Source organism: Anolis sagrei, chromosome 2, assembly GCF_037176765.1.
Source record: "Anolis sagrei isolate rAnoSag1 chromosome 2, rAnoSag1.mat, whole genome shotgun sequence".
NCBI lineage: Eukaryota > Metazoa > Chordata > Lepidosauria > Squamata > Dactyloidae > Anolis > Anolis sagrei.
The window spans coordinates 94587638-94602903 of record NC_090022.1 but is presented as its reverse complement, the minus strand read 5'-3'; the positions used below and the strand labels follow the sequence as shown (position 1 = coordinate 94602903).

Sequence of the window (15266 nt, the reverse complement as noted above, 5' to 3'; positions counted from 1 at the left end):
GTATAGAGTTAATTTAGGAATGCTTGAGGCCATATGATATCCACACCTTCAATCAATTTGCTCAAGAAGAGAATATCTGTAGCATGTGAAGAAATACTATCTTCACTGGCAACTTCATAATCTGATTTTCAGAGTTCTGTGGCTACTTCCTTTTCCAAGGAGGCATTTGATTTTTCTGAATTAAGTCATTCACTCCCTCCTTGCATAATGTTATGAATATAAAGAGCAAGCAAACAGGTCATATGCCCTCAGTTTCTAGCAACTATAGAAAGGAACAAGTAGGATGGTGTTTGATAACAGGGGTTTGATATTTCATATCGTATTTGGGAATTGGGTCCTTATCCTGAAAAGGCCAAGGACTACAGCACTGTTAAATAGTTCAAGTTGGAATTCTTCAGAATTATATTTATAAAGCTGTAAACATTAGTGCTAAGTAACTGCTGTTTTCAGTTTGATTTGCTTAAGAAATTGTACAACTTAAATGTTTAAAGAACAAGTTGTGTTAGATTCTTGCAGCATACAACATCTGAAGTATATCCAAGAAATCTCAGGCAAAAATAAAAACCAGTTCGTATTAAATGGATTGGATTCCTGACGGCTCTTGGGGAGTTTCCCGCCACCGCGGTAGGTGATCATGTCGAGGCCTTGGTCGCTCTCTGGAATGGGGAGATGACCAGGGCTATTGACAAGATCGCTCCGGAACGTCCCCTCTCAAGTAACCGAGCTAAACCAGCCCCTTGGTTTACTGAGGAGCTGGCAGCGATGAAGCGAAGGAAGAGGGTTCTAGAGAGCGTGTGGCGCTCGGACCCAAGCGAGTCAAACCGAACACGGTTTGTGTCCTTTTTAAGGGCATATGCCGCGGCAATAAAAGCCGCAAAGAAAACTTTCTTTGCGGCCACTATTGCGTCTGCAAAAAACCGTCCGGCGGAGTTGTTCCGGGTTGTCAGAGGTCTTTTAACTCCCCCTATCTCAGGTGGGAGCCCTGACAATTCGGCAGCGCGCTGTGAAGCATTTGCTCGGTTCTTTGCAGACAAAGTCGCTTTGATCCGCTCTGGGCTGGACGCCACATTAGATGCAGTCTCCGTGGATGTGACACAAGCACCTGCTTGTCCGATTTTGTTGGATTCTTTTCAGTTTGTGAAACCCGAGGATGTGGACAAGATACTTGGAGGAATGAGACCCACCACGTCCATCCTAGACCCCTGCCCATCCTGGCTTCTGAAGGAGGCCAGAGGGGGATTGGCCGAGTGGGTAACGGTGGTGGTTAATGCCTCCCTTCGGGAAGGCAAGATTCCAGCGAGCCTAAAACAGGCTGTTATAAAGCCGCTGTTGAAGAAACCATCACTTGACCCCACTAAATTGGACAACTTTCGGCCTGTTTCCAATCTTCCCTTCTTGGGCAAAGTCATGGAGAGCGTGGTGGCCTCACAACTCCAGGTATTCTTGAGAGACACGGATTATCTGGATCCGGCACAGTCTGGTTTCAGACCGGGACATGGTACCGAGACGGTCTTGGTCGCCTTAGTGGATGATCTGCGCCGGGAGCTAGACAGGGGGAGTGTGTCCCTGTTGGTGCTCCTGGACCTCTCAGCGGCCTTCGATACCGTCGACCACGGTATTCTTCTGGGGCGCCTTGCAGAGATGGGTCTTGGGGGCACTGCTTTGCAGTGGCTCCGGTCATTTCTGGAGGGTCGTACTCAGAAGGTGTTGCTGGGGGACTCCTGTTCAACGCCACAGCCGTTGACCTGTGGCGTTCCTCAGGGTTCCATCTTGTCCCCCTTGCTGTTTAACATCTACATGAAGCCGCTGGGTGAGATCATCCGGAGTTTCGGGGTGCGGTGTCACCTGTACGCAGATGACGTCCAACTCTGTCACTCCTTCCCACCTGCTACTAAGGAGGCCGTCGAAGTCCTGAACCGGTGCCTGGCCGCTGTAATGGTCTGGATGAGGGCGAACAAACTGAAACTAAATCCAGACAAGACAGAGGTACTCCTGGTCAGTCGCAAGGCCGAACAGGGTATAGGGTTACAGCCTGTGCTGGACGGGGTCGCACTCCCCTTGAAGGCGCAGGTTCGCAGCTTGGGTGTGACCCTGGACTCATCGCTGAGCCTGGAGCCCCAGGTTTCAGCGGTGACCAGGGGAGCATTTGCACAGCTTAGGCTCGTGCGCCAGCTGCGCCCGTATCTTGGGAAGTCTGACTTGGCCACGGTGGTACACGCTTTGGTCACATCCCGCCTCGACTACTGCAACGCTCTCTACGTGGGGCTGCCCTTGAAGACGGCCCGGAAGCTTCAGCTAGTCCAACGCGCGGCAGCCATGTTGTTAACGGGAGCAGGACGCAGAGAGCATACAACGCCCCTGCTGTCCCAGCTCCACTGGCTGCCGATTTGCTACCGGGCCCAATTTAAGGTGCTGGTGTTATCCTACAAAGCCCTAAACGGTTCCGGCCCAAAATACCTTGCAGACCGCATCTCGGCCTACGAGCCCACGAGGGCCTTGAGATCATCCGGGGAGGCCCTTCTCTCGGTCCCGCCTGCCTCACAGGCACGTCTGGCGGGGACGAGGGAGCGGGCCTTCTCGGTGGTGGCCCCCCGGCTGTGGAACACCCTCCCTGCTGAAGTTAGACGGGCGCCCTCCTTGATGGCCTTTCGTAGGGGCCTGAAAACATGGCTCTTCGAGCAGGCCTTCAACTGAGTGTATCTTGGAATGACACTGGAATGAACTAGGACTACGAATTTCGGCTATGACCCCAGGACTTGACGAAGCGGATTTTTAGTATAAGTATATGTTGTGTTGTATGTGTCTGGTTTGTATTGTCGTGATTCACTGTACACTGTCTTTCTTTGTTGCTGTTCACCGCCCCGAGTCGCCCTCGGGCTGAGAGGGGCGGTCAATAAATGCAAGAAATAAATAAATAAATAAATAAAGATGCTGCTACATTCCTCCACCCCAACTCCTCCCTATTTTTTTAAAACAATATTTAGTAAACTTTTAAGAACAGCCATGTTTACTTTGGATCAGAATTGTCCAGCTTGGATTTCATCTCATTAAAATCTTTCAAGTATGAACTGCGCACTTGACAATGAATTACAAGAAAGGTTAGTTCACAAACATAAAAGATTTCAGTCAGGCAATTTCAGAATTTGCTATGCTCAGCATGACATACTTGCCTGAAACCAGAGGAGCAAAGGGATAGCAAGGTTCAGGGTTTTGACTGTGTTGTTTATTTTATTTTTAATTTTTAAATTGCACACAATCCATAGACCAAGGCAGCAAAATAGGCTTTAAAAACCCTCAAGATTGTGAAGGCATCTCCCTGGCACAGATGCAAAGCAACATATACTTCCCAAGAAATCAAACTTTTGGAATCTGAATTAATGCTGTTAATAAACAATAAAGAGGTGGAAGTGGAAATGGAAAGATGAAAGAAGCATCAATCACAAGAAGTAGATTTCAAAGTAAAAACAGGATATGAAAAAATCCGGTATAGGCCTCAACAATAAAAAAAATTCAAAGGAGTTTTTAGGGTAGATTGCATTTTATGGAAAAGAAGGCTTCAAAAGACATGGCAGACTTCTTAACCAGAAGACTTTTAAATTGTATTTGGGGGATTTTGGTTATCTTCTCGAAGCCCACTTTAGCAGGTTTTGAAACTGACAAATGATTGCATATTCCCAGGGTACTAGCAAATGTACATTAGTATGCTCAGGCTGATATACTCTTTTCTTGGCCTTTTGAAACACAGTAATTATATATACCTATAGCCAGTTTAGAACATGTAGCCTCAGTTTTCCTGCCAGCACTATATTCAAATCTCATTCTGTCCTTCCCCTCTCTGTTATTACTCATTTATTTATTCCATCCTTTAAAAAAGTGATATACCTTCATGATAGACTTTAACTCTCACTTGAAAATTGTCCTGATTTGAATCTTCTCACTACTGTTCCCCATTCTCAACACTCACTTCCAAGTAGTCCAACAGTTACAAGACTACTATGACCAACTACTTGCCAAATATGAATTACGTTCAGTTATGCCGTTCTTCATTAATGAAACTCGGGAGCACTTAAGAGTAACATCACTAGGGGAACATCACTAGGAGAGTCATGTGTAAATCAACAAGCAATTGTCAAGTGTGTAAGTAATTATAATCTTGACAATTGCTTGCTAATTTACACATGCCACACATGCAAACTCAATTACAAAGCTATAAATTCTAAAAACTTATCAAAGTTCTGGATTATGTGGGCTTCCTGCAAATTGATTAGATAGGCTGTTCAAAGAGGGCTTTTCTCATATGAAATGGAATAAGTGTCCCATGTCTCTTTGCCAGACATAAATAAATGTAAAGCATTATATATGTTAAAAGTGCACAGTCTAAATTGCAATCTACATCACTTTAAATAAACCAGTAATCCACAGACACTGTCACAGAGAAATATAATGTGGTCATTTTATCATGAGAAAAAACTTCTTCTATGATGCTCATTTTCCTTTTCTTTCTGAAATCTCCCAAATGCATCCAATAATACCCATGTCTCCCAGGACTGAGAAGGTTAAAGAAAAGAATTGAAGTGCCTAAGGAATGTTGCCTTAAAACAGGGCTGAACTTTGACACTTTCTCAATCTGCCCCTTGAAGTCTCTTAATGTTTGCTTCCTTGTTACTGAATGCACAAAGCACTACAGGATTAGAGCTCTCCCCATATGCAGTTGCCCATATTTTACATCATAACAATGGATATTGAGGCTGCACTAGTTCATATAGAGAGGCGTAGAAACACTTGAGAAAGTGCTGAAGATGAAGTCTGGATGGGTTGGGAGGTATGTGAATGATGATGGAGGGGCCATATCTCATAAAATATCACGTTAGCTGGAAAATGAAAGGTCGTGGTGGGGACAGCTCAACCTAGAAGAAAGAATGGCAAGAAATGTACCACACACAGTTAAAGCTGTAGTTGACAGTGGAGCAGGAATTAGCCAGAGCAGGGGGAAGAGTTTCATACAGTGGAGGGATGCTCCTCCAGAAAGTCTTATCTGTGGTTCTGGAGAGGGGCTCATACACTGCCATCCATCGATTCAGTGGGTGTCATTGGGCCTGGTGTCCCCCAGTCTAGCAGGGTATGATGCCACTTCCCCAATAACAACCAGCACAGAATCCTTAATGATGATGTTGAAGGCTTTCATGGCCAGAATCACTGGGTTGCTGTGAGTTTCATGGGCTGTATGGCCATGTTTCTTAATAATGTTTTTTTTGTACTAGCTGGAATGTGTCCAGAGGAGGGTGACTAAAATGATCAAGGGTCTGGAGAAAAAGCTCTATGAGGAGTGGCTTAAAGAGCTGGACATATTTTGTTGTTGTTCATTCATTCAGTCGTTTCCGACTCTTTGTGACCTCGTGGACCAGTCATGGACATCTTTAGCTTGCAGAAAAGAAGCCTAAGAGGAGACATGATGGCTATGTATAAATATGTGAAGGGAAGTCATAGTGGGGAGGGAGCAAGCTTGTTTTCCGCTGCCCTGGAGACCAGGACATGCCAACAATGACTGGAAACAACAGGAATGGAGATTCCACCTGATCATTAGGAAGAACTTCCTAACTGTGAGAGCTGTTCAGCAGTGGAACACTGCTCTGGAGTGTGGCGGAGACTCCTTCCTTGGAGGCTCTAAACCAGAGGCTGATGGCCATCTGTTGGGGTGCTTTGAATGTGATTTTCCTGCTTCTTGGCAGGGGATTGGACGGGGTGGCCCACAAGATCTCTTCCAACTCTATGATTTTAACGTGCAAACATAGTCCCTGTAGATCACTGCATTTAATAACAGAACCAGGTATGTTTTCATTGACAGCAACGAAACAAGAATGTGATTGTAAACAAAACCACGTGATTTGGAGTGCCATAGTAGTTGGGTAATAATGATAGCTCTGACTGGAGTGCTTTATGAGGTTCAGGAAGGAAAGCAGTCTGAAGCAGGCACGGGCAAACTTGGGCCCTCCAGGTGCCTAACAGCCGGCAAACTGTCTAAAACACCTGGAGGGCCGAAGTTTGCCCGTGCCTGGTGTAGACGCATTCCTGTTGGACCACTGCACCCGCCCCCCCCCTCTGAGGGTGTCACGTGGTCCCCATTCCCCCTCCGGTGATAGTATGATAGCTGGGTTTCTCTCTCTCTCTCTTTCGGAGGTGGAGGAGGCAGTCTGGGCGGGGGCGCCGCTCACCTGGCTGACGATGGTGGCGAGGTAGGGCTCGGTGGCGTACTCCCACCCGTCGAGGCAAGGCTCCTGCGGGAGGGCGGCCAGGTCCACGTCCGCCGGGAGCAGCCCCTGGGCCGAGAGGTTGGCCAGGGCGCGGAGGCTGAAGCGCCGGCACCGCGCCGCCCCCTCCCGCCCGCCGTGCTCCTCTCGCGGGGCGCTCGCGTTGAGCCAGGCCGCGCTCAGGTTGGCGCCTTCCGGGATGCGGCAGCGGTGCTCGGGGATGCCGGCCAGGAAGACGGCGGAGAGGCCGTTGAAGCCGTTGGGGATGATGCTGGCGCTGAGCAGGAAGAAGACCAGCCGCTGGAAGGGGCCCCACTCGCCCAGGAAGGCCACCATGTCGTCGTAGTCCCGCATGGCGAGCGCGCCCGAGGGGCCCAGCGGCACGAAGGACCGTTGCCGGAGCCGCAAGGCGCACACTCCCACCGCCGAGCGCGCCTGGAAGAGCCACAGCGGTTGCCGCCGCCTCCCCGCCCCTGCCGCTTGCCCTTTGCCGTCGCCGGGCTCGGCCATGCCTCCCAGGCGGGCCTCCCGGGCCAAGCGCCGCCTTCGCCAGGCACGCCTCTCAGGCAGGAAGGAAGGAAGGAAGGGAGGGAGGGCAGGGAGCGGAGGCGGGGCCGGCCTCCAGGGGGCGCCACGGACCGGCCCCGCCGAGCGAGCCTGGGAGGGAGAGACGGAGAGACGGAAGCCTCCTTCTGGGCCGAAGCCCTCGCCAAGCCAGGCCTGCTTCTGACAGGAACCCCTCAGAGGCACCGGAAGTCCCACCAGCCACAGCCGATGGGCCTCACAGGCACCGGAAGTCGCACGAGCCACAACAGTTGGGCCTCAGAGGCATCAGAAGGATAGAATCATGGAATCATTGAATTGGAAGAGACCTCGAGGGCCATCCACTGGGACTGCCAAGCCCCTGCCACAAAGCAGGAAAATCGCCTTCAAAATACTCCCGACTGGTGGCCATCCAACCTCTCTTTCAAAGTCTCCAAAGAAGGAGCCTCCACCACACTCCGCGGCAGAGAGTTCCACTGCTGAATAGCTCTCACAGTTAGGAATTTCTTCCTCATGTTGAGGGGGAATCTCCACGAGCCACAGCTGCTAGGCCTCAGAGCCACCGGAAGTCCCACAACCCACAGCTGCTGGGCCTCAGAGGCACCAGAAGTCCCACGAGCCACAGGTGCTGGGCCTCAGAGGCACCGGAATCATAGGATCATTGAGTTTGAAAGAGACCTCAAGGGCCATCCACTGAGACTGCCAACCCTTTGCCAAGAAGCAGGAAAATTGCATTCAAAGAACCCTGACAGATGGCCATCCAGCCTCTGTTTAAAAGTCTCCAAAGAAGGAGCCTCCACCACACTCCGGGGCAGAGAGTTCCACTGCTGAACAGCTCTCACAGTTAGGAAGTTCTTCCTCATTTTGAGGTGGAATCTCCAAGAGCTACAGCAGTTGGACCTCAGAGACATCATCAGTCCCACAAACTACAGCTGCTGGGCCTCAGGGGCACTGGAAGTCCCACAAGCCACAACAGTTGGCCTCAGAGGCACCGGAAGTCGCACAAGCCACAGCTGCTGGGCCTCAGAGGCACCGGAATCATAGAATCATTGAGTTTGGAAGAGACCTCGAGGGGCATCCACTGGGACTGCCAAGCCCCTGCCACAAAGCAGGAAAATCGCCTTCAAAATACTCCCGACTGGTGGCCATCCAGCCTCTCTTTCAAAGTCTCCAAAGAAGGAGCCTCCACCACACTCCGCGGCAGAGAGTTCCACTGCTGAATAGCTCTCACAGTTAGGAAGTTCTTCCTCATGTTGAGGGGGAATCTCCACGAGCCACAGCTGCTAGGCCTCAGAGCCACCGGAATTCCCACAACCCACAGCTGCTGGGCCTCAGAGGCACCAGAAGTCCCACGAGCCACAGGTGCTGGGCCTCAGAGGCACCGGAATCATAGGATCATTGAGTTTGAAAGAGACCTCAAGGGCCATCCACTGAGACTGCCAACCCTTTGCCAAGAAGCAGGAAAATTGCATTCAAAGAACCCTGACAGATGGCCATCCAGCCTCTGTTTAAAAGTCTCCAAAGAAGGAGCCTCCACCACACTCCGGGGCAAAGAGTTCCACTGCTGAACAGCTCTCACAGTTAGGAAGTTCTTCCTCATTTTGAGGTGGAATCTCCAAGAGCTACAGCAGTTGGACCTCAGAGACATCATCAGTCCCACAAACTACAGCTGCTGAGCCTCAGGGGCACTGGAAGTCCCACAAGCCACAACAGTTGGCCTCAGAGGCACCGGAAGTCCCACAAGCCACAGCTGCTGGGCCTCAGAGGCACCGGAATCATAGAATCATTGAGTTTGGAAGAGACCTCGAGGGGCATCCACTGGGACTGCCAACCCACTGCCAAGAAGCAGGAAAATTGCATTCAAAGCACCCTGACAGATGGCCATCCAGCCTCTGTTTAAAAGTCTCCAAAGAAGGAGCCTCCACCACACTCCGGGGCAGAGAGTTCCACTGCTGAACAGCTCTCACAGTTAGGAAGTTCTTCCTCATTTTGAGGTGGAATCTCCAAGAGCTACAGCAGTTGGACCTCAGAGACATCATCAGTCCCACAAACTACAGCTGCTGGGCCTCAGGGGCACTGGAAGACCCACAAGCCACAACAGTTGGCCTCAGAGGCACCGGAAGTCCCACAAGCCACAGCTGCTGGGCCTCAGAGGCACCGGAATCATAGAATCATTGAGTTTGGAAGAGACCTCGAGGGCCATCCACTGAGACTGCCAACCCTTTGCCAAGAAGCAGGAAAATTGCATTCAAAGAACCCTGACAGATGGCCATCCAGCCTCTGTTTAAAAGTCTCCAAAGAAGGAGCCTCCACCACACTCCAGGGCAGAGAGTTCCACTGCTGAACAGCTCTCACAGTTAAGAAATATTTCCTCATGTTGAGGTGGAATCTCCATGAGCCACAGCAGTTGGGCCTCACAGACACTGTAAGTCCCATGAGCCACAGCTGCTTGGCCTAGCTGGGCTCACTACTCAGGTAGCAATTGGCAGAGGTCTCTGAGGTTCTCATGGAATACTTCTGAGAAATACTGTCACAGGTTGGATTCTCTGCCTGCCCCTCAGGCTGGATCTACAGTGTCATACAATCCAGTTTCTGATCCTAAGTTATCTGCTTTCAGCTAGTCTACACTGCCATATAACCCAGTTCAAAGCAGATAATTGTGGATCAGAAACCGTATTTTGCATGGCACTGTAGATCGAGCCTGAGAGAGAAGTGTGAAAAATAGTCCTGTTGATCGTGTGGGGGCTTTCACCAATGCTTTGCAAAATGAGTCATAAACACAGTAGCAGTTTCGTATGAAAGATTACATTTGAAATCCATAAAAGAGGAAGGAGGTTCGTGGTCCGGATTTTCGTTCTTGCGGCGCACAGGTTGAGAAACCCTGCTCAAAAGTAAAGTAATTGCAAACTTCTCTGAGCAAACCCTGCCAAGAAATCCCCATGTTGACTTGCATCAGCCCCATGAATTTCAGAGTGTTTTTAGGCAAGGAATACTGAAGAGGTGTTTTTGCCATTTGCTTTGTCTGAAATGTGGCCTGCAGCGCCTGCTATTCATTGGCAGTTTTCCATCCAAGTGCTGACTGGAGCTGACTCACCTTGGCTTCCAGGATCAAGTGGGTTCTGGTATACTTAGAATATTTAGGTCACCTGTTTCTACATAAATGTAAAAATATTTCTACATTTAGGCCACCTGTTTCTACAAGCATATTTAGATTGTAAGCCTGATGGCAAATTAACGCTTTCTTTGTAGCTGAAGAGCAGGATATAAATCCTCCAAATAAATACATACAGGATAATTTTCCATGTACAGCAAGGATGGGGAAGTGCAGTGAAGCAGCATATCACTCCTCTGGGCCACCCAGAGGCCAAACCTATTTTTGTAGTTTTGAATGTTTTTATTTGCTCCAAAAGGCCCAAACACTCTCTTTTTGTTTGCCAAGGAGACATAAGACGCAAACCTCTAAAAAGGGCATTGTAGGGCTTGGCTATTGAAATTCCTAGCAAGGTGCATTTGGGGCTCTGTGAATTTTTTCTTCCACGGGACAAAGTTGCAGGTCCCAGTGCCATGCACTTACATTCACAATTGCAGCACAAGAGCCCCAGCAAAGCACCCTGTGTATTTAACCCTATGTGAGTTCAGCATTTTATGGTTCATATACAACAGAGTATAAAGAATGCATTGGCTTCCAACTAATTTAGTTACTCTGGTATAATTAAGAGTTGCTGGAGATGTGGAAATTTGTCGCAATCAAATCCTAAGTCCACAAGCTATCTGTGAGAAAGCCTGAGAAAAAGCTGGCATCTTGTCCTACTGAATAGAAATCGATCTGCTCTTCCACTGCTAGTAACATTGTTATTTGGGACTTTGGGAACATGCCTTTACTATATGAATTCATGCCCATATCATAGGAAAAGGTATATATTTTCAACAAAGAATAGAAAACAAAACAATAGTCCACATTGGGATCCCCAATGAAAGGAAACACAAGGGACTGCAGTAACCACAGGCCATTGCAGTAATTTCCTGTGAAAACAAAATGATGCTCGGCGTTTAGATGTCCAAAATGGGATTAGGAAAGGAAGAGGCACTAGGGATTATATTACAGAGACATTGCATAACGGAGTGAACAACAGAATTTCAAAGAAAAATCAGCCTGTACTTTATAGAAAAGCCTTTGATTATATAGATCAGTGTCTCAAATTCTGTTCCTACAGATATTTTGGACTTCAGTTCCCACAATTCCTAACAACTGGTTTGATGGCAGAGATTTCTGAGAGCTGAAGTCCAAAACATCTGAAGGAGCAGTTTGAGAAACACTGGTATAATTATGAAAAACTTGGGTGGGTGTGCCACACATTTGCTTGTCCTTATTTGTAACCTGTACTTAGGACAAGAGGCTACTGTTAGAAACTGTTTGGTTTCTAGTTGGCAAGGTCAGGCAAGGCTATATTTTATCACACTATCTGTTTAACTTGTAAGCGAAACATATGTAAAGCAGGATTAGACTTAGGCCACTCCTACACTGCCAGATAATCCAGGTTATTAAAGCAGAAAATCCACATTATCTGATTTGAACTGAATTATCTTCCTACACTGCCATATAATCCACTTCAAAGCAGATAATGTGGATTTTATATAGCCTGTGGCAAGAGATGTGAAAATTGGAGATGCAGATGACATACTATTTGAATAAAATAGTAAAGATGTGGAATGATTTCTGAATAAAATCAAGGGGAATAATGCAAAAAGAGGTTTATTGTAGAACATTTTAAGAAAACAAAAATAATGAACATAGATGATTTACATAACTTTAACAGATGATGAAGACATTGACAAAGTTCAAGATTTTCCATAACTTGTCTCAATTTTTAATCAGCATATAGATGGCAATTAAGAAACTAAAAGATTAAGACTCGGAAAGGCAGCTATAAAGGAAGTAGATAAGATCATGAAGTATATATTATTGAATATCAAAGGTTAGACTGTTAGAATAAACTATGGATGCCGAACTTTGACCACATTACAAGAAAAATGACTTACTAGCAAAGACAATAATATTGGCAAGGTAGATGGCAGTAAGAAAACAGGAAGACCTTATTCCAGATGGATAGACTCCATTGAAGTCATGGCTCCAAATTTGTGGGACCAGAACAGGGCAGATGATGATAGGATAATTGGACCTATAGATCATTTATTTATAGTGTCACCTTTAACTTGATGGGCAGTGTTGAACAAAATTGCATTGAGCTGTTTGTAGCAAGAGCTAAAGTAACATTTCCTGTTTCACAATGTAATGGAAGCCATAGAATCATGGTAACAGGACACCTCTTTGCTCTTCTTTGCCCTTTATCTAAGTTTTGCCATCTTTACATAGATGATGCATGCATATCTTCTTTTCCAAGAGGTTTTAATCTCATGTTAAACATTCTGTTGTATTTATTTATTTATTTATAAGATTTCTATACCGGCCTTCTCAACCTCGACGAGGGACTCAGGTCGGTTTACAGTGCATATCAAATACAATCATATAAAACAGCAAATACAACTCATTACATATTAAAATAGTACAACTCAGTACAATAAAAACCTCATCATTACATCATTACAGTTTCCTACGCCAAATCGTCAATCCAGTCATGGACATAATCATATTCATAGTCGCAGTTTATCATAATTCATCACAGGGAAGGTTCTAGGTTCAGTCTTTGAATGCCGCATTCCAGAGCCATGTTTTTAACGATTTCCTGAACGTCAGGAGGGAGGGGGCAGATCTAACCTCTAGTGGGAGGGAGTTCCAAAGCCGGGGAGCCACCGAGAAGGCCCTGTCTCTCGTCCCCACCAACCGTGATTGTGAGGGTGGTGGGACCGAGAGCAAGGCCCCCCCGGAAGATCTTAGTAGCCTTGATGGTTCATAGGGGAGAATCCGTTCGGACAGGTAAACTGGGCCAGAGCCGTTTAGGGCTTTATAGGTCAACACCAGCACTTTGAATTGTGCCCAGAAGCTGATCGGCAGCCAGTGGAGCTGGCGTAACAGAGGGGTCGTATGGTCTCTGTACCCTGCTCCTGTTAACAATCTGGCTGCCGCACGTTGGACTGATTGAAGCTTCCGGGCAGTCTTCAGAGGCAACCCCACGTAGAGAGCGTTGCAGTAGTCTAAACGGGATGTAACCAGAGCGTGGACTACCGTGGCCAAGTCAGACTTCCCAAGGTACGGGCGCAGCTGGCGCACGAGTTTTAATTGTGCAAAAGCTCCCCTGACCACCGCCGAAACCTGGGGTTCCAGGCTCAGCGATGAGTCCAGGGTCACTCCCAAGCTGCGAACCTGCGCCTTCAGGGGGAGTGTAACCTCGTCCAGCACAGGCTGTAACCCTATACCCTGTTCGGCCTTTCGACTGACCAGGAGTACCTCTGTCTTGTCTGGATTTAGTTTCAATCTGTTGTCCCTCATCCAGTCCGTTACAGCGGCCAAGCACCGGTTCAGGACTTCAACAGCCTCCTTAGTAGCAGGTGGAAAGGAGTGACAGAGTTGGACATCATCTGCGTACAGGTGACACCGTACCCCGGAACTCCGGATGATCTCTCCCAACGGCATCATGTATATGTTGAACAACATAGGGGACAGTACAGAGCCCTGCGGGACCCCACAGTACAACGGCCGCGGAGTCGAGCAGGTGTCCCCTAATAACACCATCTGAGAGCGCCCCTTGAGAAAGGACTGGAGCCACTGCAGAGCAGTACCCCCAAGGCCCATTCCTGCGAGACGTCCCAGAAGGATACCGTGATCGACGGTATCGAAGGCCGAAGAGAGGTCCAGCAGAACCAACAGGGACACACTCCCCCTGTCCAGTTCCCTGCGCAGATCATCCACTAAGGCGACCATAGTGTTTATCATTTATTTAAAGGATTTTGCCTTGCTTCTAGTTTGAAAAGCTCATGATATATCTTGCAGCTGAATGAAAACCAGTCATTCCTCAGGTTTACAATCTAAAATGTGCAACACAAAACAAAAGAAAGATAAAACAAACTGGTGAACCAGTCATTCAAACTATGTTTTTTCTCTCCTAATGACTAACAAGGATAGTAGCTGTTCAGAAGTCTCCTAGGGATCCACAGAAATCTTGTGTGTGCAGGGGGATAGTAATAGATACAATGATAACATTACTTCTGTATATGAGTATGTTTGTGTTTATGGTTTAGAATACCTTTACATGATACTAGATGCCTACATAGAACAGGGCAGAGACCATTTAGAATTTTAAAGCATTATGCACAGGTTTTGTATAACACAATAAAAAAAAAACTCCCTAAGAATAGAGGAGGAAAGATAGATAGGTGTAGACAAACACAGCACAACGAAACAATCTTAAGAATGTCACATTGGATGTTTTCTGGTATCTCAGTCCTCATTGCAACATGGACAACTTGAAATAATTTCAGAAGAACCCAGCACCCAGCCATTCTAGGATAATTTTCTCCTTCTTTGAAGCTGCCATGCAGTCTGCAGGGAGCAGCGCTACAGCCTGACTGGATCAGGGGTTATGGTTCTGATGGAGAACAGCAGTTAAGATTCATACTTTCATATTTTTTTTAGGTCCCCTCAATCACAAGTTGTGTGACCTTTCTCTAAAGCTCAGCCAAGTCAGCAGGGATTGAGATTCCAGATGAGTTCTTGATCAACAGTATTCCAGATTCAAAAGCACTGCGTGTGGTTAATATAATCAAGCATCAGGAACAAACTGTGCAAGAGCATGGAGTGCAGGGGCTGTATTTTATTATAAGAAGAAACCGCTGAGATAATTAGTCCACAGCTCTACACACAACTAGCATAATTGTAAAAGTCAGGGGGACTTGAATTTCTGAATAGTTGTATAACATCCAAGTATTTGAATTAGATCTTAAAACTTAGCAAGATCTTAAGATGGGCCAGGATTATTTCTTTATATTCAGAATGCAGATCCTAGTACACATCAGGCAAATAAGAGACTGGTTGACAGGTGAGCAAGAAGGCCAAAATAGCTTGTGTGGCTCTTGAGTTGCACTTTCCAGCACCCCTCACCTTACCTATGCTGGCTGTTATTATTATTACAGATGATGAGAGCTGGACATATTTTTATACATTTAAAAGGATATAAGCCATCTCCTAAACTGGGAAATCAGAATCACGGTGACAATTCTCTATTAAATGTAAGACCATATATTTAAATATACATTTAGTCCTTTGCGGGGAAGAGGCTTGATTCCGTCAAAAGGACAAGGTTTCAAAACAAATACTAGGTTTTTCAAAAAGTAGTGGCATAGAGGTGAACAAGCAGTAACAGTTCATGATAACAATGACTGCCTGGAAAGGTATACTCAACTGTATACAATTTTTACAGCAACCTCAGTTAATGATTTAGATGTCTTCTGGAAAAATTGGTACCAGAGGCCAAAGTAGCAGGGAAAGAATATGAAGAGGTTTTTAGACCACAAAAAAGG

General features: G+C 46.9%; 1 protein-coding gene across 3 annotated transcripts in view; it reads right to left on the bottom strand.

Moving 5' to 3' along the window:
* LOC132768872 (organic cation/carnitine transporter 2-like) overlaps positions 1-6845 on the bottom strand; it is a 31637-nt gene extending 24792 nt beyond the window's left edge. For all 3 annotated transcript variants that reach the window (XR_009630765.2, XM_060765230.2, XM_060765231.2), the window contains exon 1: positions 6213-6845. Coding sequence is in view for 2 of the 3 variants with exons in the window: in XM_060765230.2 (XP_060621213.1) it covers positions 6213-6758 (546 nt within the window). In the remaining variant the exon portion in view is untranslated. The remainder of the gene's footprint in view (positions 1-6212) is intronic.
* Positions 6846-15266: the final 8421 nt, after the last annotated feature.